The sequence below is a fragment of the Erpetoichthys calabaricus genome, chromosome 16, assembly GCF_900747795.2.
Source record: "Erpetoichthys calabaricus chromosome 16, fErpCal1.3, whole genome shotgun sequence".
NCBI classification, from domain to species: domain Eukaryota; kingdom Metazoa; phylum Chordata; class Cladistia; order Polypteriformes; family Polypteridae; genus Erpetoichthys; species Erpetoichthys calabaricus.
Genome location: NC_041409.2, coordinates 77,312,789 through 77,338,709, shown reverse-complemented (window position 1 = coordinate 77,338,709; position 25,921 = coordinate 77,312,789). Strand labels below are relative to the sequence as shown.

At 36.8% G+C, this 25,921-nt stretch overlaps 2 protein-coding genes across 3 annotated transcripts in view; one reads left to right on the top strand and one right to left on the bottom strand.

The window, feature by feature from the left end:
- The window catches only part of wdr25 (WD repeat domain 25), a 159,097-nt gene extending 139,495 nt beyond the window's left edge, over positions 1–19,602 (bottom strand). Inside the window, exons 1-2 of one of the 2 annotated variants that reach the window (XM_028821266.2) lie at positions 19,443–19,602; positions 6,035–6,710 (exon numbers count right to left, since the gene is read on the bottom strand). In XM_028821266.2, the coding sequence (XP_028677099.2) occupies positions 6,035–6,703 (669 nt within the window). In that variant the 5' untranslated portion in view covers positions 6,704–6,710; positions 19,443–19,602. The remainder of the gene's footprint in view (positions 1–6,034; positions 6,711–19,442) is intronic. The other variant, XM_028821267.2, reaches the window with a different exon arrangement.
- Positions 19,603–19,725: 123 nt separating this feature from the next.
- LOC114666415 (tryptophan--tRNA ligase, cytoplasmic-like) overlaps positions 19,726–25,921 on the top strand; it is a 31,488-nt gene continuing 25,292 nt past the window's right edge. The window contains exons 1-2 of the mRNA XM_028821269.2: positions 19,726–19,806; positions 22,988–23,225. Coding sequence (XP_028677102.1) covers positions 23,112–23,225 — 114 coding nt within the window. The 5' untranslated portion in view covers positions 19,726–19,806; positions 22,988–23,111. The remainder of the gene's footprint in view (positions 19,807–22,987; positions 23,226–25,921) is intronic.

Sequence of the window (25,921 nt, the reverse complement as noted above, 5' to 3'; positions counted from 1 at the left end):
TTTTAAAGTGGAGTTTGAAATTTACATTCTCTTGTTTTTTACCCTCTGTAAAAATCCTTGCTTACTTTTTCTTCAAGCAGAGAAATCAGTGTTAACTTTATATACCATGCTGAATAAGGCAACATATGGCTCATTATTGATTAAGGCAGTATGGCAATGGGATCTCTCCTTAAAAAAATATCTCCTTTTTTCCAAGTTTGTTCAACTGAAAATACAGTGTCCCACACAAGATACAAAGCTGCAATTTGATCTACAACCCAAACATGCATTTCTGTTCCATTAACACTCCTGAGACCTGTATGCAAACATTTGCAGTTGCCCTTCAGGGTCTAATTTTTTTGGAATTCAACATCCCTATCAACAATCCTCTCCTTGTTAAATATTTTTCTACTTCTAGACCCTACCTTGTTCCACCTGTCTGCTATTCAGCACAGGCTATTTTCCTTAGGGACATGTGCTACAAAACTTGCTCTAGCCTCTTGCTAGAAAACTACCAACTCTCCCATCCCACCAACCTTTCTAAACATTAATATTTTTTTAAATTGACCCTTTTCAAACTCTAAATGGTGACTATTCATGGTGTACCTGATCCCAATATTTGCAAACAGTTGGAAATGACACGGTTAGTTCTTAGATTCTACGGCCTTTGCCATATCCCTCATCCTTACCGAACTCTCTCAATGATTTTTTTCTTGCTGGGGTTGCAGTAGAGCTGCTTTCTCTTGTCAATTAATAAAGGCTTCCATTTTATCATCATTCAAGAACTCTAAACTGCCTAGTTTGGGGTCATGTGATGATTAAGGTTGTTATTAGAATCCTTGTTAAAACTGATGTCTGTTTCTTTTAGATGTAGTTTTTTGTGTCCTTTAATAAAGATTTGATGGAAGAATGCTAGGGCAAAAATTAACACAAAAAATTATCAACGATGTATTCCTGAATTCACTTTTGAGATGTTATTATTTCAGTATCTTTGGTATACCATAAGGATACAGTATGTGACTTCACACTACTGCGGTTTAATTTTTATGTCAAATAATCTCCACAATCTTACTATCTTTTACCACAGAATGAACAAGCAATGAACAGAAATAAGCAAGTGCATTCCCTAACAAATGTTAGAAAAAGACAGATCAAAACGATTAAAAGATGTCCAATGCTAAAGACGTGACATGAAGGAGAAATGACAGCCCCTAAGAGAGAAGGCACTTTACTCTGTATTCTGTACTGTACATTTAAAGTTCAGAGCTTGAATTATTGAGCACAATGTCACACAGAAGCTAAACGTGTGCAGCGGTTGGCAATTAGGTACACTATGATAATATCTAAAAGGACAGAGAGTACCAACTGAAGTTTATGCCGTTTTAGTGAGATCCATCATTTATACAATACAGATTGGACTTCTTTTGGACTTTTGTTCCACATTGATTGAAACAAGCATTTGCTGCTATAAGATCACATCTTTTTCTTTCTCTTTGGCATATGGTTTTAAATCCCTACTTGACAGAACCCAAAAGGCAAGGACTGCACAGGAAGATAAATCATTTTAAACTCCATGGCCTTCATTTGGGAATTCAGGGCATATGAGGTTGCAGCTTTGCTTTTTAAAGGTGTCCAAGAAAGCATGCATTCAGAAGAAAGTCTTAAACTATACAGTTGGCTATGCACTAGGACACGTTTAAACTAAGTCCCAAGCATTTTTGAGTTAATTATCCCTAACCTGAGCTTCATTCCATCTTTGTTTAGGCTGTTTCATTATCTGAAAGCACAGCCACAAAATTGAGAGTTACATATTTCTGAAATCTCCTTAGCATTTCTTAAACAATCACCTGACCACCCCACACTCTATTCATGTAATATATACAAGCCATTTGATCGCTATTAAATTAAAGTCAACAGTAACACCACTGGCAATGTGATCTGCATTTCTTCCCCACCTTTCCAGTTTTTAGCATTAATAAATGATGTTTTTTATTTGTTTTATTGTTCATCCCTTTCCTTAGAAGAATAATTTAAAAGACTGTGTGCATGTTAATGTGTTGTTGACTATAATTGTACCTTGTTAACTTAAACCAGCTAACATTTTATTCTTCAGTGCTTTGTAAAGCATCTTCTGTTACTACTCTCAGTGAAAGTACTTTGTGAAATAAAAACTCAATGACAAAACGCAAATGCAAATTACAATTAAACATTATTAGACAGGCAGAATATAGAGGGTTTGAAATAAAGACTTTTAAGGCCTTGGCCAGTGTGTTAACCCAAATGATCCTGGTCAATGAAAAGAAGACTACAGATTTATTGGCAAATTCCTGGATTCCATGTTAAAAACAGAAATAAAAAGTGGCAAAAAATGAATCTGTGTTTATACATCTTTAGAAATTCTTAAAAACAAAAGTAAAATTTATAATATACATTTTAAAGGCAGCATTTTAAGGAAATGTGTGTGGCTCACCTGACACAAAATGAGCAGACATAATTTCTTGTGTGTGACAGAGCAAGTTCAGCATTTGAACTATTTGTGTGAAGAGTAAGTGAAGAGTTCAACAGAATGAAACAACAAGAAAATACATGTCTTAGCACCACTCAAAGAATACTTACTGATATAATGTATAGTAACAGCATTCCCAAATACACAAAACTCAGAGGAGTCTAACCACAGTCAGTTTGTTTTCACTGAAAACATATCTAAAGAAAATCTTTCTAAAGTAACGCCTCCTAAACAACATCTGCGCTGACAAAACTGGCTCAGCTCTTCCATTTTTAATGCCGTTATTTCAATTTCAGACAAGCAATAAAATCCATCAGGTAAACTGGCAGCACAGAAGAGAGATCAGAATAATAATAAAGAGAGCTGCCTCTACCAACTGCCCCAGTTTCTCCAATTAGATGCACTTCATAGACGCAGCAGTGTTTGAAGTTGTTTCCCACTCATAATGAAGGGCTTAACTGTGAATATTTAACCAAGTCTCTAATAAAAATGCACCCAGATGACTTTGCTCTATCTTTTAACCATATTCTGTTATCATGAAACCATGAGCCAAAGACCACATCTGACTAACAGCTACATGATTATTGCAAATGGAGGATAAATATTTAAAAGGTTTGAAAAGAGCATAAAACATCTGGTTTCCAAAAGTTTGTTTTCATGTCAAATGTGAACAATTTGGAGAAAAGAAAGTACAATGTCATCAGTGTAATGTTAAACAAAAATATAGTTTATACTTGGTTCTTTATTGAAAATAGACAGCATATATGAGCAAATTCAGTGTATATGTTGCCTTTGAGTAAAGAACATTTCTTCTGGAAATCAAATAATAGTTGTTCCACAGTGCCCTCTGGTGGCAATAGACAAAAACCATCATTGCAGATGATTCTCTGCCTTTGAAAGAGAAAATTGTTCAGGAGCCATCAGATGACTCGCTTTTCTCCAAATTACTCCACATATCTTAAAACTATCACAACAGTAGTGAATTAAGTGGAATGTGCACTAATATTAATTCAATTTAGGTTCCATAACATTGTCACAAGAATGATTATTATTTACTCTAGAGCTTTTAGTTAATGAGGCAGCTAATTGTAATAGTCACTCTTCCATTCATCAGGGAAGTTAAAATTATGCGTCAGTCAATTATGCATGGCGTTATTACTAGAGAAGGCCCCAATCCCCCAAACCACTTTTCAAATTACACTGGTGCCTTTGGGCCAAAATGCTGAAGAGATAAACCATTGAAGTTCAAGTTTAGCTCCCACAACACTTACTGTGACCAGAGCAATTGTAGGAATATGCAAACAACTGTATCAAGTATGGATTCTGGATCTGGTGCAAAGATTGGATTAAAACTGACCCAGACACAGAGAACAACTGTTTATGATGCAAAGACATTATTTTAAATAACTTGGTGTTAAAAGTCGACAATGATTCTCCTTCATTTTCTTATCTGCTTATCAAGTTAAAGGTTGTAGAGAGCAAGGCAGGAAGCAATTCTGAACCGGCCCTGCGTCCACATTACGCCATGCTCACATACACACTCACACAGGGCCAATTTCAAACCAGACCATAAGAGCTAATGTAGTGTTTTTTTTTGCACTGCAGTCTCCCATGGAAGCAAACTGTGCACAAAAGAAGCACAATGTCTGACCAAACTTATCTGGAAAGCCTGCTCCATCACAGGGGAAACCCTATACACACTGAAACCTGTTGTGGAAAAGAGGATGGTAGCAAAATGGGATGCCATCATAATAAATCTCCTCTATCCCCTGCAGGAAATGCTCTCTTGGAGCACTTTTAACCAGAGCTGTCTTAACGTATGGGTAAAATGGGCACTGCCGGGGTCTCCAGGGGCATTGGGGCCCACAATGTTTCTGATGCCTATGTATGTTCCTGTTTTGCTATCAAAATAGGGGCCCCAGTGCACTACAATGCCCAGGGACCTCTGATACTGTTAAGACAGCCCTGCTTTTAGCTGCTGGCTCATTCCACCATAGTGTGCTAAGAAGCACCTCTCGGGGTCTTTTCTGCCCACTGCCATTAGGCAATTCAAAGCTTCCACCTCATGTACTTGTTAAGTTTATTTTTATTTATTTATTTACCGATTAATTTGATTGGCTGTATTATCTGTCTTGTGAGTCTTTATTCTTGTTTGTTATATTTCTGCTGCTGTATGCATTTGAATTTCCCCATGGGATTAATAAAGTTTTATCTATTGTAATCTAATTTTGAATGTATAGATTTATAGGTTTATTATTGTCATATGCACAGAGTACAGTGCAATTCTTACTTACATATGCTAATCAACATGCAACAACACATGACCACCATGCTGAAGTTTATCAAACCTTTTAGGAATAAATGAAAAACATTAATTGAGAACTGGTTACAAAAAAGAATGTCTAAAAACATGCCAAAAATTTGTTAAAATTAAAATTCATAAAAAAAGGGGGGGGGGTCACATGGGAGGTAAAGGTTTGGAGTCCCTTTATGTTTATTTATTTATTTTGCAATAAGGAGGAGTTCATAAGTTTTAAAGTGTGACTTTTTCCTAGAAATACCAATGATCTAATCAGTTGTTTGAAAGGTCCATATTAAGTAGAACTGGGTATATACTCCTAGATTCTGTTTATTCTGATGTTTCTCACTAATATGTTGGTAATACATTTTACCAACACAAAGGAGGTGACAAACTAACTGGAATGTTTTTGGGATGTGAGACACAATTTTGAGAATCTAAATAAAAAGTAGACAGACACAGGAAGAATGTGCAAATGCCATGCAGTCATCCATAGACCATGATTGAAACGTGAGACTCCAGAACTGTAAGACAGCAGCAAAGATCACTACACCAACGTGTCACCCATTTCTGTAACATTTCTGCACCCTTCATTTACTGACCCTTCCACATCTGTCTGTTGTAGATTCACCTAATTAACAAAAGACAAGTGCTACTTTATTTTAAAAATATATTACTGAAGGTTAGAACCACACTGGTACAACACAAAAGTGAACAATCTTTACTGACACTAATGTAAATGTATATCTATAAAAGTCAATGTGGAAGAACTGGTCTAAAGACACAGAGACCAAAAATCTATATTTCTATATAGAGACACATTCTTACTAAGCAACTTATATATAAAGAAGAGTTTTATGACACATCACTGAGACAAACAGCGATTGAAAGGTAAATAATAAATTTGCAAACTTCTCTCCGCTGATCTCCTTGGAACCCATACTTGTGAGATTTTGTGACTAACAGAATATATAGGGGACATCACACTAGTGAGCAAAACAAACACGGCTTTCCTATGACCCCAAACTTGATAAGCAGGTTAGAATATGGATGAAGTCAGCAACTAAAAAAAATGTCCTAGTTCTTCTACAGAAACATGCTATCCTCAATTATTAACAGAAACAACTTATTTTTAGATGCTTCTCTACAGTAACACATGTTCATTCCCAGAACTCAAACTAAAGTGTGAAGGTCACCTCCCTCTCCCTTAGAGATGCAGATAACGAGTGATGTTCAGGTACACCATTTACCTTTACAGTGTGATCCATGGAAGCAGAAAGAAGAAGATGGCTGTACTGCTGCACAGGACACCATTGGACCTTATTCACTGGACCCTGATGAGCTGCCATTTGGAAAAGTACTGCTCTAGGAATTTCAGTGGCAGCATATCGTGTGCCAAGATGTGCGCGCAGTGTTACAGAAGCCTCTGACAATATGGCAGAATCCGCTTCGCCCATTGTGTTCACTTCATTTCCAGAAGAGTTCCCTGAGTCCATGCCACACACAGATGGTCCTACCCTCAGTCTTTTAGGTACATAAGGCTTCACTGCTCTTGGATTACCATCTTTCAGCTGAAATGATCGTTTCTGAATGTTGTGAGCCGGAGGACGGTGCTCCACCTGTGCATATCTTTGTCCTGTTCCTTGGTTAACATTATGATATGAATGCAAAGAAAACTGAACATTTTGTACTTTGTGCACACTTTCTACTTGAGTGCTTACACTAGAGGTTATGTTAAGATTATGTCTTATTGCATGTCTAGATACATCCTGAAAACAATCTGCTTCACTGTACAAAGATGAACATCCTGAAATATTAGGTTCACAACCATTTAGGGTTACGCTTGAACATCTTGGGTTCTCTGGTCCACTTCTATCATTCTCGGAATCGGAATCTTCATATTCCACCAAAGATGTCATTGTCCTTCTGGGAATAAAAAATAAATAAATAAATAAATAGCAATTTCACAAAACACACTAGAAAGTATCTATTACTAATAATGTGATCATATTTTATGGAAGGAAATGGGGGTGCTATCTTTTTTTTTATCCATTTACTTATTTTGAAATTCTACTGGCTGCAGGGTTCAGTATGTGAAACCTTACAACAATTCAATACAAGCAGGAAAACATGACTGTCTGAGTGAAACTCAAAATCTACAACCAGAAACACCAATATCTATGTTACTAAGAAATATTAAGTAAGAAAAACAAAAACATAATTAATAAATAAAAAGAGACCACAAGTGAATAAATAACTCAACATTTAAAAACAATATATTTTCTTTTAAAAGTAATACAACATCCAGTACCTTGAATGTAAACACATTTGACACACACAACCAATGATTGGCTACACCACCTTAAGCAGCAATAACTGTAATGAGGTTTCTCCTGTATAGTTATTCATCAGTTTGCACAAAGTTGTTGAGGAATTTTGGCCAACTCTGCCAAACTCTGATTTTCAAGCTTAAATTGATTGTTTCAGGTTGTGCGATTTACCCGGTTGGCTCTTTGGAGTTGCATGGACAGCAGGCTCCACTAGGTGGAGGTTTGACCTGGTGTCATCAATCAAGGAATAGAACTTGGAGTCAGGTGGTCAAGTGGTGGCAAAAGCTCTGTTGACAGGAGAATGAAGAGTCACAGGTGGCAAAAGGAAAGGGTGGGCGAGAGTTAATTTATACGAGTGTGTCATTGGTCACAGAGACCATTCCACTGAAGGTGTTGGGGAATAACTTATATACAGTAGTAATAACCCTAAATGTCAGTCATTGTTTTTGTTTCATTTTAGCTCCCATGTGTTTGCCCTCTCTTGAATGCTTAATATTGCCACACGCGAGTGCACAGGGGACAGTTTAAGGGTTCAGATAATTGTAATTTCCCGACGGAAAGCCCAAGGGCACTGTTCACCGATACCTTTTCTCCTCCTCTCTCTGCAGACTGGAAGATTGATGATAATGACATCTGGACCCGCCTCTTCCTGCCAGGAGCCTTTAAGACTGGGAGCTCCACCATCTTAAACAGTCTAATTTTAACTTGCATCTTTATGACGTTTTCCTTTACCTTTTTTCAACGCATTTCAACCCGCATTTTAGTTATAATATATGGGGCTTGCCTTCTGGGCCACAAATATTTCTAATGTCTTTTGTATCTTTATCACAATATATATAATTTTTCTTTCTGATTCTTCAAGTCATTTAGTTCTTACTGTGGTTTTTGGTATTGTTTCAAGAGTGCCAACTACTGACTACATGGCACTCTCAATTGGGTTTAAGTCTGCACTTTGACTTGGCCAATCTAAACCTCATGAGCTAGCTATACTTCAGCTCATTGATGGATAGACTGGAATTCTAAACATACAGAACAGAATTTATGCCTCCTGCCATTATAACACGTGATTCAGTAAAGCAGGGAAGGCTGGAGTGGCTGCAGGTTTGTTTTCCAACCTTAATGCCTAATGAGAACTTAATCCTTGCTGGTAACAGAACTTGTTATCACATTTATACTGCAGATATTTCTTGTTCAAATATATCATCCACATGATTTGTGGACTGGTGCAGATTAGTATTTTTCAGTCCTTCACTATTTTATCTTTTGTTTCTTTCCAAATATTTTATTCAAACAGACACTTCATGATAAACTCATGCAAGTATAAATAGAGATGATGAGCTACTGGCTCCTTCTGATTTGCATCTCATTGTTAGTTGGCAGATGGAAAACAAAGCAAATATTAAATAACTACAATCGTAAATGCAGCTGCTTAAGACTAAAAGATAATTGAGGGTTGCGAATCTTACCAAGTGCGTTGACTAAAATGAAGATCAAACATGTTGTTTGAGCATTCATTTGCTTCTATTTTAAAACTTTGGGCTGGAACGAAAAATCTGAAAATTGGGACCTCCAAAACTGAACCTGAGAACCCCTGCAATAAAAGACCTCCAAGTCTTCACAAAATTATCACCATGCTTGAGTACTGATATACTTCTTACTGTTCACATGTAAGCCACTGGGTATGATTTCATCTGTCTGTAGAAAACTGCTCCAGAATTCTTTCAGCCAGGAACATTTTGGCAAACTGGAAATAAGCATCAACATCTTTATTAAAGTGCAGTTACACTCCTGCTTCTCCAACAGGAATCCTATTGTTGTCCACTTTCTCTCTGATTTTAGAACCACAAACATTGCCAGCTGACACTGTTCTACAGTAATTATTAACTTTAGGAAAAAAACTTTACTTATTACTTTTGGAGAAATTCCAACAAGAACAACAATCAAAAAGATTAACTGCTATCTAAAAATATTTGAATTTGCTTTGACTGTTTTAATATGGCTTTGATTATGTTAAAGTGACAGAATGAGCACTGGAACCTTTTTTCACACAGATAAAACATCAACAACTTATAACCCCTACCTCTGGATTTTTAGAAATTTATTTTGATAATAACACAATGTAATTCTAGAACCTTTGAGCTGAAAGCTTATTTCTGATTGTAAGAGTTAGTGTTAGTCAGATATATGTTAGGCATGACATCTTATATATAAATGTCTATGCGTGGAAGTGTGCGTCTGTCTGTCTGTCTGGCTTGGAAGTGCGAGGCTACAGCATGAGGCTCAAAAAAAGAGACTCTGTTGCCAAAGTGAAACCGCAGAGAAAAGAGAGAAACTCGCTTAGCTGCTGATAGACAAGGGAAGTGACCAAGTCCACAAAATGAAACCTCTGAAGAAAGAGACACTCGCTTAGCCACTAATACACAAGCGAGGCGAGCACGTCAGCAAAACGAAACCTCAGAAGAAAGACAAAGTCGCTTAACCGCAAATATTGGCAAAACGGTATCCCTTTCACTTTTTCTCCCAACGCTAATGTACAAGTGATGCAAGCACGTCAGCAAAACTAATCCTCCTAGGAGAGAGACGCCCAGAGTAGTTCCTCTCAATTACCTGACATCTCTACATTTCAATTTTTTTTCCCTGGCGATTTCAATAGTTTCTAGGACCCCAGGCTATTTACAGCACGGGTTTACACTGCTAGTACGTAAATAGTAACTTATTGCTTCATCGAACACTGACACTGTCGCTTTAATCAGGCTGAGTACTCTAGGAGGAGAAATAACTTATTCATACCTTAAGAATGCACATTCCACTTTGATGGATAAATCTGCTTTAACTATCAATGATCAGACTCTCCTGTTCTACTAAAACGTATGAAGTGCTATGACCAAGATATACAATAATGCAGGAAATGAAATGAGAGTTAAATGCTGTTCTTTTTTTCTTAATTAGAAAACTTACCTGTATTTCTAATGTTTCAAAGTTATGCCCTTATGTAAATGAAGCTTGCCATAAAGAAGTCTCCAGGAGCTAACATTATATAATAACTTTACAAAGAAGATTAGAATGTGTCTGCATGACAATAATAAATATGTCAGATTTCTTTTCTCTGTTGTTCATCTTGTGATTTAACAACATTCTATTAGTTGCTCTCAGAACAACAGTCATTTAGCAGAAAAAAAAAATCATACTTTCAAAAATGCTTTATGCATTGTTTTTTCCTAGATAAATTAAAAATGATTACAGTAGCAGCACAGAGATGTTTTTATGAGTGACAGCATGTAAAACCCTCTCTAATACTTCAGTCTGTTTGCTTTTGGAAGCTTCTAAGAAAAAAAGGAAAGCAAGGCTTTGGAAGCAGGAGTTACTGTCTCTCAACATTCCAGGTCCCCTTCCACAGCACACTTGCATAGTTTATCATAATGTGTTTGATGTCTGACAGCTTGTAATAACAGTAAGTAGCTATGTGTATCATTTCTCATGACGCCAAAATATGGCCAGCGGTGCACAATCTCTACAAAGAGCATCCAAAAATTCAGAAAGAGAAAATGAACAAAGTGATTGGGCATTACCTGCATTTGCACAAACACAAAACTACAGGGATTTATATAGTAAAATATATTAAAATAGGGGAACTTATTAGTGCTTGTGGTCAAGTAACACAGCAATTCAAGAAGCTGCCTTCACCAAAAGGAAAAATAAATTATTACCTATAAAACAAAATCAAATAATGCAATTAATGCAAACAGTTATATTATGGAAATGCATCTGTAGATTGAACTGTCTAGTTTGAAAGCAATTGCTTAATAGATCTTAAACAAATTGTATTTTAAGCATGACAGAACCATGGTTGCACATTGCTTAATTATGGTCTCAATATGTATATCAATATATTGACTTCTATAACAATGTTGGTATTATAAATGGAAGAATAGGGGAGAAGACTTTCTGTCTATGACTCCAGTAGGTAAAGAGTACAAAGCAGTTTTTTTTAGAGACTGTATCAGACAAACAAATCATAAAATGCATTTTTCCGTCCACTCATTTTTGAAAGGACTATTTCTGTTTCAGGGTGCGCAAGCTCATTGCTGCATTGAGCTCTAAACAATTACAAGGCATGCACTCAAATATAATTGTTCAATTCATCTCATCTGTTATTCTGACACAGGCACATCTTTCAAATGCAGAAAAAAATTATATGTGGAGAAAACACATTTGAACTATGCATGTGCCACAGAATGTCACCTACTTGGCAAATGAGTAAGCAATCTTGTAACTGTCAAACACCACAACTACAATAACTACTGCACTACCCAGGACTCACGATAAAAACGTTTACAAATAAAAAGCGCAACATTTTTAAACCTGCATTATCCATTGTAGACTCGTGGGAAAAGTTCAGTAACAACGATAACTTAATTCAGATTGTGAAATTATGCTTTAAATAAGTACACACTGAAAATGAATACTTTATAAAAGAGGCATGGGGACATACAACCTGAGACACTAAAAAGTGATTGATTGATTGATTGATTGATAGTAGATAGAGAGATAGATAGAGAAATCTTTATTTGTTCCCAGGGAAATTGAGCTTTTTATAAAAGCACAATTTAATTTATATTAATTTTACTGATATATATTTATAAATATCATTATTATATATATATTAAAGTATTATTATATTTTATTTTTTATTTTACATATTATTTTATTATAACAAACAAGAAATACACACCAGAAAAACTAAGAAGAATGAAAACTTCAGTAATTACATAGCCTGGATCACATTTATTATTTATCAATTATATTCTTAACATCTGTACAGAAAAGTAAGGACACTGTTAAGATGAATAAAGAATGCCCCATTTTTTTTTAACACATTACTAACAAACTTTCATTCACTTGCAGGAATTGGACGACAAGATACAGGGAGAACATGCGATCAACAAAGAGAAAGCAACATCGGGTACAATGCACGAATAGAGCCTTGAAAGAGGCACCCGTGCATGGCAGGGCTTATTAATCCAAATACATACAGACACACACCCTCAGAACTGTCTAATTTAAAAAAAAAACAGTTAATTGGAAATATGTAAATTTTCTCCCATATTTCCACATTGGAGTTCTTAGAGAAAAACCCCATACAGAAAATGTTAAATACTACAAGTGGGTATGGAGTTTTATGTTTTCTCGTTTTTAATTAACTTACCTAAAGTGCAAAAGAGAATATCATACACAAGCCACTTACAAATCTTAGGGAAGCAGCTGTACATGCTATTTAGTACTACAGTATTTACCTGTTAGAGATGCATTTGCACAATACACCCACATTAGTTTCACTGACGTCTCTACTGGTGTGAATAAGACTTATAATTTTAGTGAGTGCGCATCAAGCAATGGACTGGTGTCCCATCCAGACAAGTAATTCCCAGGGAAGGCCAAGTGTCAAACAAGGGTGGGGGGCTGTTACCCATTTCAATGATCATGTCTCTGTCTATTTGCATATTCTAGGTAATCCTGTTTAGAGCATATCACAATATATCATTAAGTTTTCTCAGACTATAATAAAGTAAATTAACAAACATAGTGTGTCAGTACTTAGTAGTAAACCCTCAAATAACCTGAATAATTAGTTCAACTAAAAGGTTTGACATTACAGTGGCAACTCTCACATTCAATCACCAACTCACATTGTCATAAAAACCTAATAATTTTGCTGCTCGGTCATGTCCTCTGAGATATCTTCAGTGTGGTAAGTCACTGTATATCATGATGGTGAACTTTTGAGGATGGATGGATAGATAGAAAGATTGATGGATGGACCGATAGATAGATGGACCGATAGATAGATAGATAGATAGATAGATAGATAGATAGATAGATAGATAGATAGATAGATAGATAGATAGATAGATAGATAGATAGATAGATAGATAGATAGATGTTTCAAGAGGAAACTTAGTTTTTAAAGTTACAGTCAGACATTATAAAGGTGTTTTGCCATAGATTTAGCATCCACTAAAAATGGTCATTATATGATCATTTTCCATAGTCACTAATATTAAAAGGAGACACCTTGGCTTTTGGTCACATGGAATAAGTCAACGAAGTCTTCAAAGTAAGTCTATACAGATGACACCTCCTTGGTGTCCTATGTGCTGAAGAAAGGAACAAAAATGTGATCTTCATGAGTACGCTATATAGGGATGGGAGAATCTGTGGCCAGCAACATCAAAAACCAGAGATAATGGACTACAATGCTACAAAACAGATGAGCAGGCCATTTGGGAAAGCTGGTGACTTGATACAGCTGCAAAAGAAAAACACTGCACTCTCCACATACTGGGCATTTCAGCATACAATGCTTTTGTCATCTGGACAACCTTGAACCAAGAATGGAAAAAAGAGGCACCATGGGAGACAGCTCTTTCTTGAGGAAATGGGCAAAGCATTGGTGAGCTTTCACATCCAAATTAGACAGCATGTGCCAAGGAACCCAACATCTGCAGCCATCATGAGGAGGATTCAACAGGAAGGTCCTAGAATCCCACCAGCCCAACCTGCACAGCAGCCAATGCCAGCACCACAACTAAGTACTTATTGCTTGTCTGTGTGTCTCGTTGTCTTATGTACTGTGTAATTGAAGTTATGTAAATTTGTAGTTATAATGTTGTGTAGAAAATGAAAATTTTCAATTTTGCTGGAAAAGCAATCAGCATGATCCTTGGTAAATACAGTGGAACCTTGGTTCACAAACGTCTCTGAACTCGTACAAATCGGGTTACGACCAAAAAGTTCGCCAAACTTTTGCATCTGTTCACGACCACACACTCGGTATATGAACAAGCCAGTTTCCCTTTCAGTTTGTGCGTGCCGATGTTTCCGCACGGGTTCAGTCTCTCCCTGTGCATTCCCTGTGCAGTGAGAGAGAGAGAGAGAGAGAGAGAGACAGACACACACACACACACACGTGAGAGAGAGAGACACAGGCACATGTGCGCAAGAGAGAGAGAGACAGAGAGGGCTGGCAGCATAAAGCCGAAAAGGCAGTTAAATAATGTACCGGGCTTGTTTTTAAAGATACTGATTCGAGCATTGTTTTAACCTCATTGTACTTAATGAAGACTTTTTTCTATTGGATTTTAACCTCCACTTCACTTCTGTTTACAGCGATTGGTTCATAGCGTGCATTGTTGCAATGTTACTTTTCTTGGTTGTTTATTAAATTACGAATTTTTCAAATGTTCCTTTTTTTCCCTGTGCTTAAAACTCATTAAAAAAAAGTGTTTTTAGCAAGCGGTTCGTAGCGCTATAGCGTGAACTATTGCAGTGTTAGTTTTCTCTGTTGTTCAAGGTTTTCTCAGTGTTATTCAATGTTTTTACATTTAGTTTACTATTACGCTGTGCATTCTATGGTATTATTAACTATATTTGTAAATATATTTTTTGAAAGACTTTTAAGCACATACAGTTCGTACGATCTGGAATGGATTAATTGTATTTACATACAGTCCCATGGGGGAAATTACTTCGGGTCATGACCAAATCGGATTACGATCAGAGTTTTGGAACGAATTATGGTCGTGACCCGAGGTTCCACTGTATGAGTAAATGTGGCTGAGTTGTTCCAAAATTCAAATATTGCTCTGGGTCCACCAGACCCTCAACATTAGAACAATCTAGACGAGACCAGTCCTATCTACTTAATTCTTCTAAAAAAAACATCAAGTCGAGTTTTGAAAGTCCCTAAAGTCCTACTGTCTATAACGGTACTTGGTAGCTTATTCCAAGTGTCTGTGGTTCTCTATGAAAAGAAAAACTTCCTAATGCTTGTGCAAAACAGTACAAATGTAGCAAACATCCATATTACTAACCAAGAATGCTAAACCGGATGATGGACGCAGGCACATCCGGCAATGGGCCGTAGCTGCAAAAAGACGTACTGCGCAGGCGCAAAAAGAGTCTGCAAGGGTCGGCTGAGGAGCCGAGAAAGGCGGATAGAAGAGGGCGAGAGAGGCGGATGAGGGGCCGCGAGAGGCGGACAAGACCACAGAAAAAAGGAGTGAGCACAGGAAAAATTGAGAAATGAGGCGCAAAGAGCACCGAAAAAAGGAAACGGCACATAAAAAAGTATTCAAACGCAAGCAAAGCACGAAACACATTGCACACGAAACTAGACCCAAAAAAAAAAAAAAAAAAAAAAAAAGAGGCTCGCGCACAACAGCAAGGCACCCCCCCCCTACAGGCACCGGACGGGACACACACCAAGAAGGGGATTCAACAAGCCCATGGAACACAAAAAAAAGAACACAAAACCACCCCACAGACCCTACAAGCAACGGACGGGACACACACAAAGAGGGGGATTCAACAAGACACAGGAACACAAAAAGAAAGAAGACGCTCGCGCGACAACAATCCTCAACCCCCCCCCCCCCCCAACACACACACACACACACATCCATAAGAAGTGACACCCAAAGCCACATATTCTAAAGTGAACATCAACACCTTCACACTAGACAGCATAGGTGTCAGCATTGGTGGATCTCCTTACAATAAAGCACTATTAACCGTTCAACTGCAGAAAAAGAAACATATTAACAGTGACTGCGATCCTTCTTATTACTTATCCATATTTCGCATGCTGAGAAAGAAACAAGTCATGAATACACGGTCACGGGTACAAAACGAAAAGGAAAGGATAACAGGAACAAACACACGAAAACGAAAGAAACAACAAAATAGACGGCTATGCAGCATAGGTGGATCTCATTACAATAAGGCACTATTAACTGTTCAACCGCAGAAAAGGCTCCATATTAACAGTGAGTGCAATTCTCCTTATTACTTATCCATATTTCGAAAAGAAAAAATGTCTCGACTCCAAAAACGCAAAGCTCAACTAAAGCTTCTAACTAACGATGTACCTAAAAGTAAAAACTTTATGAACTGCATTAGATCCTACAATGGTTCATTTGCTTTTGCATATACCGGAGTAAATATCAGGCCACCAAAAGGCAATGGCCCATACTACTTTCGCATATGTGCACAAATACTGCATCGCATTGGAACAGTGCACCCTGAAACAAATCAACAACGCAAATATGCACAAATCTACATCCTGGATCCACATGACGCAAACTATCAATCAAAGTGCTGCATCGCAACAGGCACGGATTCAAAACGAAACACCTCCCGTCTCAGACATACGTTAATGGCAGCGAAGGCTACAACGGGCTTCTCACACAGCACAGGCAAATCGATTACAGCTCCAAAACAACACGTCCCAAATACTACACATGCAACAACGCGCCTCTCAAACGGCACAAGAAAAACATACACCAGTAAAATTCATTCGGATTAATGAATGTCATTTGCAATCATTGTCATTCAGTTCACTTCCCTGAAGAAACAACTGGAAATACAAGTTATACATTTACACGTTGTTGTCAAAAGGGTCAAATTAGACTGCCTTCTTTACATTCATATACTGAATATCTACAGAGGCTTATAACTGACGATGTACCTGAAAGTGAAATCTTTATCAACTACATTAGATCCTACAAATCGGTATCCACTATGAACATTAACGGTGGCACTGCACGTGACATCCGTCTTGAAAAAATGTTGTTTATTGATGAATGTTCAATGGCATGAAGTCACTTACTCAACACCATTCATAAACTTCTACAAACGTTTATGAATAATAATATTCGATTTGAAGGAAAGGTACTTTTATGAGGAGGAGATTTTAGACAGTGATTAGCTATTCTTCCAGATGCCATGCACTCAGCTATTGTTCAGTGCACCTTAAAATACGCAGACAATTGGCATTGCTTTCAAAAGATACAGTTAGTAAAAAAGATACGATGTCCAAAACCAGATCATAACAATTGCTTATTACAACTGAGAGATGGTACACTCACCAATACAGCTGGACTTCAGGCACATATTATTACAATTCCTCAAGCCTTTATCTGCGACAACTTAGTTACAGAGACATTTCGAACAGCAATCTCATTAGACCAAATGCCCCTTTTAACACAACGCACTATATTATGTCCAAAAAATATTAATATGGAAAACATTAATACCCAAGTCATTCCATTACTTCCTGGAGAGACACAACTCTTTCTAGGCTCTGACAAACTTGACTCTGACCACAACAATAACCATCTTAAATGACCTTACAAGTTCTGAGCTGGAATTACCTTTTACACTTAAACGGCGTGTACAAAGAAATTTTCAAATAAACCTTTACACTGTGCCACACACTTTATTGTTTGCTTTCTATTTGCATCATCTACACCGTCACACTATTCTATATCTCATTCATACATCACGCTCTTTGTCATTCCCAACACCAGGGGTTGGCGAGCGAAGCGAGCAGGGGGCGGAGCCCCCTAGTGTGAACATAAATTGTGGGTTATTCACATATTACTTCTACTTATATAAATAAGTAAAGAAGTAGGAGCTCGAGAGTAAAGCCAAAAAACTAAATCCAATGTCTTAACTGCAACATCAAACTGCCTACTGACATTATACAGTAGAACAGTAGTAAAGTAAGTGCAGCCACCCTAAACAGAAAGCAGTGTTGGCAGCCGTTTCCACATTCAAACAAGATACAACAGTGCTAGACAAGGTCAAAGAGGAGAGATGCTAGACTGATTTCAGCAACATTGGGTATGCCTTGTTAGAAGAGACTGAAAGAGTTTAATATTTTTACTGAAAACAGTTAACATATGCCGTTAACAGAAGTGTAGAAGTGTGTGTAATATTATGAAGGGGATTAGTAGGATAGATGTCAGCTGTTACTTCAAAATGAGTTCATCATCAAGAGCACAGTGGAAAATGGGTAAATGGTTTACTTTGCATGAATTAATAGAAAGTCCATGTTCACACCAAGAAGATACAAAGAATAAAGGCAAGCAGGTTAGGTGAATTTGCATTGTTAAATTGTACTTATGGTGTGTATGTGTACAGTTGCAAGAAAAAGTAAGTGAACCCTTTGGAATTCTCTGGATTTCAACGCTGATTACCAATAAAATGTTGTCTGCTCTATATCTAAGTCACGATTATTGACAAGCACAATCTGCCTACAAATCAAGTTATTCTTTTCATGTCTTTGTTAAGCACACTGAGTAATCATTCATAGTGCTGGATGGAAAAAGTGAGTGAGCTCTTGATTTTAATAACTTGCAGATCCTCCTTTAGAAGCCACAATCTTCCCTGCACTGTTCTCAATAAAGACATGAAAAGCACAACTGTGTGTGTGTGTGGTATTAGTTTAGTTACATTGTGCGTGTCTACAATTGTGACTTTGATAAAGATCAGACATGTTATTAGTAATCAATGAAGAAATCCAGGAAATTCCAAAGACCTTTTCTTACAACTGCATGTGCATTCTTTCTGTGATGGCCTTGCGCCCTGTGCTTGCTGGGATGGGCTCGAGCTTCTCTGTGACCGTTTTGAATAAGTGGGTTTAGAAAATTGATGGACAGACGGTAGTACTTGAAGAACTTTCAAACCTCAACATAACAACTCAAGTAAAATCGGACTAACAATATATTTTTATTTAGGTGGCATGTTCACATTTTTATACATATTACAACAATGTTAAACTCATCTTAAATGCACCAGCCATTTACTTGAAAAAACACTTAATTTATGTATTTGCTTAATTTGAACATTTAAATCCCAAATCGTGTTTAGAGCGTGCTTTGTGTTAAGTCTGGTGGTCCTAAGAATGCAAAGCAATGCCGTGGAATCGCATCTTCGGTAGTTCCAATAGTCCACTGCCGTCTCTGGATGGTGCAACTCTGTAATGAGGTTCCAAAAGATGAATGGTTGAAAATTATTTATTTAAAACCATTACTGATTCGCGAATTAAACTACTTAGCCGTGTAGCTGAAAATAGCATCCCGAGAACTTCCTATTCAGACACATAAGACATACAACATGTTATGTTTTTGCTTTTAAAGATCGACACAACCCACTTTTAGAAGGTACGACCATACTGACATATATAAACTACAAATAGTTTTGTTCCCTGTCTGTATGTATTATTACATGCACGTCTGTGACCGACTAAAACATTCAATTTACAGCCTATAAGGTTAGAGCGCTCATGTCAAATGCTAGTCACACCACGCTAGAAAACGCGTAAAATTTAAAAGGAGGAAACCAACCAATCACGTAGCGGTGGTATAGCCACAGTCATTCAAGAAAGCTTCATGCTAATAAATGGATAGTTTATGAGCACACCCCGGAGACCGGCACAGAGAATGGATTCTGTTGCACCCAAACCTTCACACACACCATCACTCACGTTTTCGCTCAGACTGAGGCTGTAGTGTAGAATCTGTCACCGTCAACAGCATCGCCGGAATTGTGTCCGTCATTTAGTACTGTCCCCCTCACAACAAACTACTTAAGCGTTTTCTCAATCACCCAAATATAGTATTCTATTTTTGTTACACATTTACTATATTTATTAAAAATAAATAATTGTAAGACGTATATCATGCTAATTTTCCAAGTTTTCCGTATTTGTTTGTTTTTTCTTTCTTTCTTACTTACTTGATGTAGAGTCATTTTTCCAGGGGGGATCATTTCGTTGCTGAACTTATTTACTGATGCAATGGAAGTCGTGGTAGATGCCGGGTGTTGAATGCTGCCTCATGTCAGCAGAGGTAAGCGACATATTATCGTTTCGTTATGAAAGACTTTTAGCTAATTTGTAGACTTCCTACAATGGAGCTGCTGAACACAATACATTTTATCATGACTTTTACATTTCGTTTACTGCATATGTAAGAACACGTCAGCTCAGAGAGAGTGGAGGTGCCAGTGAATTGACTGCGGCATCGCTTGCAATCGACTGTCCTGTTCCTGAAATAGGGAGCTGCGTGTATAATTGGATAACTTGTCCGGTTCTCTGGAAGATGATGCGACCCCATCACGTTTGCTTCGCTTACTGACATGACATTCTGGTGCGATATACCTGATGTTTTGTAGAGAAAATGCAAGAACCAGACATGTGACAACTACATTAAAAAGCACACCCATGCGTATGCGGTTGATTGGGAAATACTGATGGCAAGCACAGACAGTCGTTTGTCTTTCCTGTGTCTGTCTGTCTATCTAGCATGTAGTGCCTTTCATATCTATCTATGTAAAAAGCCAGGACAAATAAGGTTCTATCTATCTATCTAAATATCTGATATTTAAAAACAGACAAGCCTCGCCTTCTCTTGTAGAATGCATCGACATAGTATCAATGGTTATGAGGTTTTGGATCACAAATATAACATTGTGGAAGAAATATATTTAAAGATGTGAAAATATTATATCGTTAGCAGTTGCATTACGCAGATTAGAAAGTGATCGATTTTCTCCTGTTTGGTTGCTTTCTCTTTGTTGATCACGTGTTCTCCCTGTATCTTGTCCGATTCCCACGAGTAAATGAATGTTAAGAATATAATTGATACATAATAAATGTAGTTATTCTGATGTGTATTTCTTGTTTGTTGTAATAAAGTAATATATATATGTGTGTATATAAATACAATAAAAAAGAAAATATAATATTACTTAAATACATATAATAATATCCATCCATCCATTTTCCAACCCGCTGAATCCACACACATTTACTTCATTACAGTCTGAGAAAACTTAATGATATATTGTGATATGCTCTAAACAGGATTACCTAGAATATGCAAATAGGCAGAGACATGATCATTAAAATGGGTAACAGCCCCCCACCCTTGTTTGACACTTGGCCTTCCCTGGGAATTACTTGTCTGGATGGGACACCAGTCCATTGCTTGATGCACACTCACTAAAATTATTCACACCAGTAGAGACGTCAGTGAAACTAATGTGGGTGTATTGTATTGCATGTATAGCTGCTTCCCTAAGATTTGTAAGTGGCTTGTGTATGATATTCTCTTTTGCACTTTAGGTAAGTTAATTAAAAACGAGAAAACATAAAACTCCATACCCACTTGTAGTATTTAACATTTTCTGTATGGGGTTTTTCTCTAAGAACTCCAATGTGGAAATAAGGGAGAAAATTTACATATTTCCAATTAATTGTTTTATTTTTTTTTAAATTAGACAGTTCTGAGGGTGTGTGTCTGTATGTATTTGGATTAATAAGCCCTGCCATGCACGGGTGCCTCTTTCAAGGCTCTATTCATGCATTGTACCCGATGTTGCTTTCTCTTTGTTGATCACGTGTTCTTCCTGTATCTTGTCCGATTCCCACGAGTAAATGAATGTTAAGAATATAATTGATACATAATAAATGTAGTTATTCTGATGTGTATTTCTTGTTTGTTGTAATAAAGTAATATATATGTGTGTGTGTATATAAATACAATAAAAAAGAAAATATAATATTACTTAAATACATATAATAATATCCATCCATCCATTTTCCAACCCGCTGAATCCAAACACAGGGTCACAAGGGTTTGCTGGAGCCAATCCCAGCCAACACAGGGCACAAGGCAGGAAACAATTCCGGGCAGGGCGCCAACCCACTGCAGGACACACACCAAGCACACACACTAGGGCCAATTTGGAATCGCCAATGCACCTAACCTACATGTCTTTGGACTGTGGGAGGAAACCGGGGGAAACCCACGCAGACATGAGGAGAACATGCAAACTCCACACAGGGAGGATCCGGGAAGCAAACCCAGGTCTCCTAACTGCGAGGCAGCAGCGCTACCACTGCACCACCGTGCAGCCCCATATAATAATAATATATTTATAAATATATAAACTGTAACTAAAATTTATATAAATAAAATTGTGCTTTTGTAAAAAGCCCAGTTTTCCTGGGAACAAATGAAGATCTCTCTGTCTACTATCGTTCAATCAATCGCTTTTCAGTGTCTCAGGTTGTATGTTCCCATGCCTCTTTCATAAAGTATTCATTTTCAGTGTACTTATTTAAAGCATAATAGCACAATCTGAATTAAGTTATCATTGTTACCAAACTTTTTCAGATGAGAAACATTATTCTGTCCAATGGAGTGATCTAAATTTAGTCAGAGAGAACAGATTGAGATCCAGAAACTTTTTAATGCATTGCTTTTGAGTTTTATCTTTGTGTTTGCACTATATACAGTAGTTTTTGACATACTGTACAGGGATGGTTCCCAGAGTTCCACAGTTGGAATAATTTAAGTCCATACTCTTCCAGTACAAGGGTAAACTGCAGTAATATTTCATTTCTTCATCTTGGTGCAAAAGACACATTTTGAATTTCTTGGCTGCATTATTCTGATAACTTTGTAACATAGCCAGTCCATCATCATAATCTCAGGACTTGTTGCAGACATTGTCAGTACTGAGGTTTGCCTTTGTAATACAGAGGATTTTCTGCAGTATTTTCGTAAGGGCTTTGGGATGTGTGCTTTGCATTATTCCTGTCTTATCTTCATATAGTAGAGTAGGTATCAGAATGGAAGGACCACAAGTCCTCATGGTCTGATTACCAATAACTGTTATCATTAAGAGACCAAAAGGTGTGCCTGTAAATTGAAAGCAGTGATGGATTTCTTTGTCAAAGTCAGCTATTTCTAACAGTTGATTTTTAAAGCTGTTAGCTTTTTGGCAGCTGAACAATGGAGACCTTTGGCCTTCTTGATATTGAACATTCATCTTTTCATATGCAAATTAAAAAAATACGGAGGTTTACCATGTATGTTAACAGTTTACCATGTTGTTAGAAAGAAACCTTTATTAATTATCTATTCAAGGCTTCCCTTAGTTGTTGAAACAAAATCTTATTTAAAAAAGGTTGTGATTTTTTAAGTCTTAATTTTATTTCTCTGTTTTTTGTTTGTTTTTTAGGGCTTCTGAAAAAACATTTTTGTACAGTAAATGACTGTGTACTGTTCTAAATCCTGAAGAATTCCATTGTTCATCTTTTGCTGAGGTTGAGCACTTTTGCTTGGTTGATATTGTACTGTGCAAAATGACAGACTGCAATAAAGATTGTGCTGCTAGTGAATGTGCCATGGAGTTATATGAAAGGTTAACTGCACAAGGGGACAGAGTCCGAACACTGAAGACAGATAAAGCTGCAAAGGTATTTTTTTTTATTTCACTGGAATTTGATTTTTTGTTGTAAATAGTTAATGACTAATTTTTCAAAGATAGGTGGTGCATTATCTTGGTCTTTCATAGACTTTTGAATTAAAGTGCAAGTAAAAGGAAAAGAAAAAAGAGGCCAGATGAGTCCATTTGGGGTGCTCCTGTAATACTGAGTATTTTTGTAAATGATCAAAGTAAAGCTGCACAGAGTATTAAAAGTAAAGCTACACACATATTCATATATTCTCTATCTCTCTCTTTCTAGATGTGTGTGTGTGTGTGTGTGTGTATAGATATATATATATATATATATATATATATATATATATATATATATATATATATATATATATATATATATATATATATATATATATATATATATATATATATACATACATACATACATACAGTAGAACCTTGGGTCACGATCGTAATACGTTCCAAAACTCTGGTCGTGACCCGAAGTAATTTCCCCCATAGGATTGTATGTAAATACAATTAATCCGTTCCAGACTGTACGAACTGTATGTAAATATATTTTTTTTAAAGATTTTTAAGCACAAATATAGTTAATTATACCATAGAATGCACAGCGTAATAGTAAACTAAATGTAAAAACATTGAAGAACACTGAGAAAACCTTGAACAACACAGAAAACTAACATTGCAAGAGTTCCCGCTATAGCGCTACGAACCGCTCGCTAAAAACTCTTTTTTTTTAATGAGTTTTAAGCACAGGGAAAAAAATGAACATTTGAAAAATTCGTAATTTAATAAACAACCAAGAAAAGTAACAATGCACGATACGAACCGTTCGCTGTAAACAGAAGTGAAGTGGAGGTTAAGATCCAATAGAAAAAAGTCTTCATTAAATACAACGATTAAAACAATGCTCGAATCAGTCTCTTTAAAAACAAGCCCGGTGCATTCTTTAACTGCCTTCTCGGCCTTATGCAGCCAGCCCTCTCTCTTGTGTGTGTGTGTGTGTGTGTGTGTGTATCTGTGTGTCTGTCGCTCGCGCGTGTGTGTCTGACGCTTGCGCTCTCTCTCTCGCTCGCTGCACAGGGAATGCACAGGGATAGAATGAACACGTGCGGAAATCATCTGCGCGTACAAACTGAAAGGGAAACTGGCTTGTTCGTATACCGAGTGTGTGGTCAAGAACAAATGCAAAAATTTGCCAAACCTTTTGGTCGTAACCCGATTAATATGTGTTCAGAGACGTTCGTGAACCGAATATATATGTATATTATAAAAGAAAATCTTGAGACAAGACTATTGCCAAGAGATTTTTTTCAAGTCCTGCCCTTCTCTCAACCATTTTCAAACACGCCCACGGTCCTGTCACCTCTCATTCATGTGAATGCTTTTGTCCGACACAGTTCCTGCGCTCTCAGCTCTTATAAATTTTTACGTTTTCCTCACTTTAAGTTCCCAATTAAAGAAGACTTATTATGTTCAAATCTTATTAATGAACTTCATCCCGAAGGGTTGTCAACAGAATAAATGAGTACACGGGCAATCCTAGCACCGAGAAACGATGAAGTCAGATGAATAAACGTGAAAATTGTCAATCGGTTACACGACAATGACATGTAAAATTTTAACAGGCGACAAAAAAGGTAATGTAGTACATCTTCCGTGGAAAATATTAGACACCAAAGGAGATCTTGATATGCCATTCGTATTAAAACATTTACAGTTTCCTGTCACAGTAGCTTTTGCTATGACAGTTAACAAATTACAGGGGCAAACATTTGAAAAAGTCCGTTTCTTTCTCTCTAATAAATAAACTATATTCACTCACGGGCAGTTATACGTTTTGTTGTCACGATGAAAGTCCAAACATGGAATCAAAATTCAATTTGATATTCACAAAAATTTAATTCAAAAAATTATTTTTACTGGTTTTACAGAAAAAGTGTAAGCTTAAAAAGTATTTGCGTGTTAATTTCAAAGCAAAACAGAACAAAAATGTATAACACAATGAATACCTCTAATGCAACATGAAACATAATTTTCTTTCAATTTGTCACATTTTACTAGTTTTTACTATGGTTAATTACTTGCTGTAATGTAAAATAGTTCTGTTATGCATATGTAACAATTCCCATGAAAATAACAATTTGTTTAAATTGTACATCCACTTCCCCATATGCGAGCGGCAGAGCCCCGAAGTGGCTAGGAGTTGGCGAACAAAGCGAGAGGGGGTAGATATATGTATATATAAAATTTAATAAGCTGTGTTACTCGGCTTTGCCCAAGAAATTTTCTGAGTCAGTGGGCCTCTGTGATAGTGGTATTGCTTATTCCAATGTATCAAAAGTAATGTGTAACTAAGAAATTTTCTGTATACAATATTTTAATTTTTTTTTTATGTACTGGGACTAATTTTGTTAGTTCACTTGAGCTGCTTACTGATGCACATGCTACATACAGTACTCATTGGTGTTCGTGTGGAACAGATTGCAGCAGAACTCAGCATTAAAGTGGTATAATATTACGAAGGTGATTTAAAGTTAAGTAATTCAAAGATAAAAATTGCTAAAAATCTCAACTCCCCATTAGCATTAAAGCCTGAAATTATTATTGCCTCAGCGTACAGTGGATCTGAATAAATGACTGCCAACAAAAACAAAAGTTACTAGTTATTTTTACTCACTCAGATGCTCCATCCTGTACTCTTCT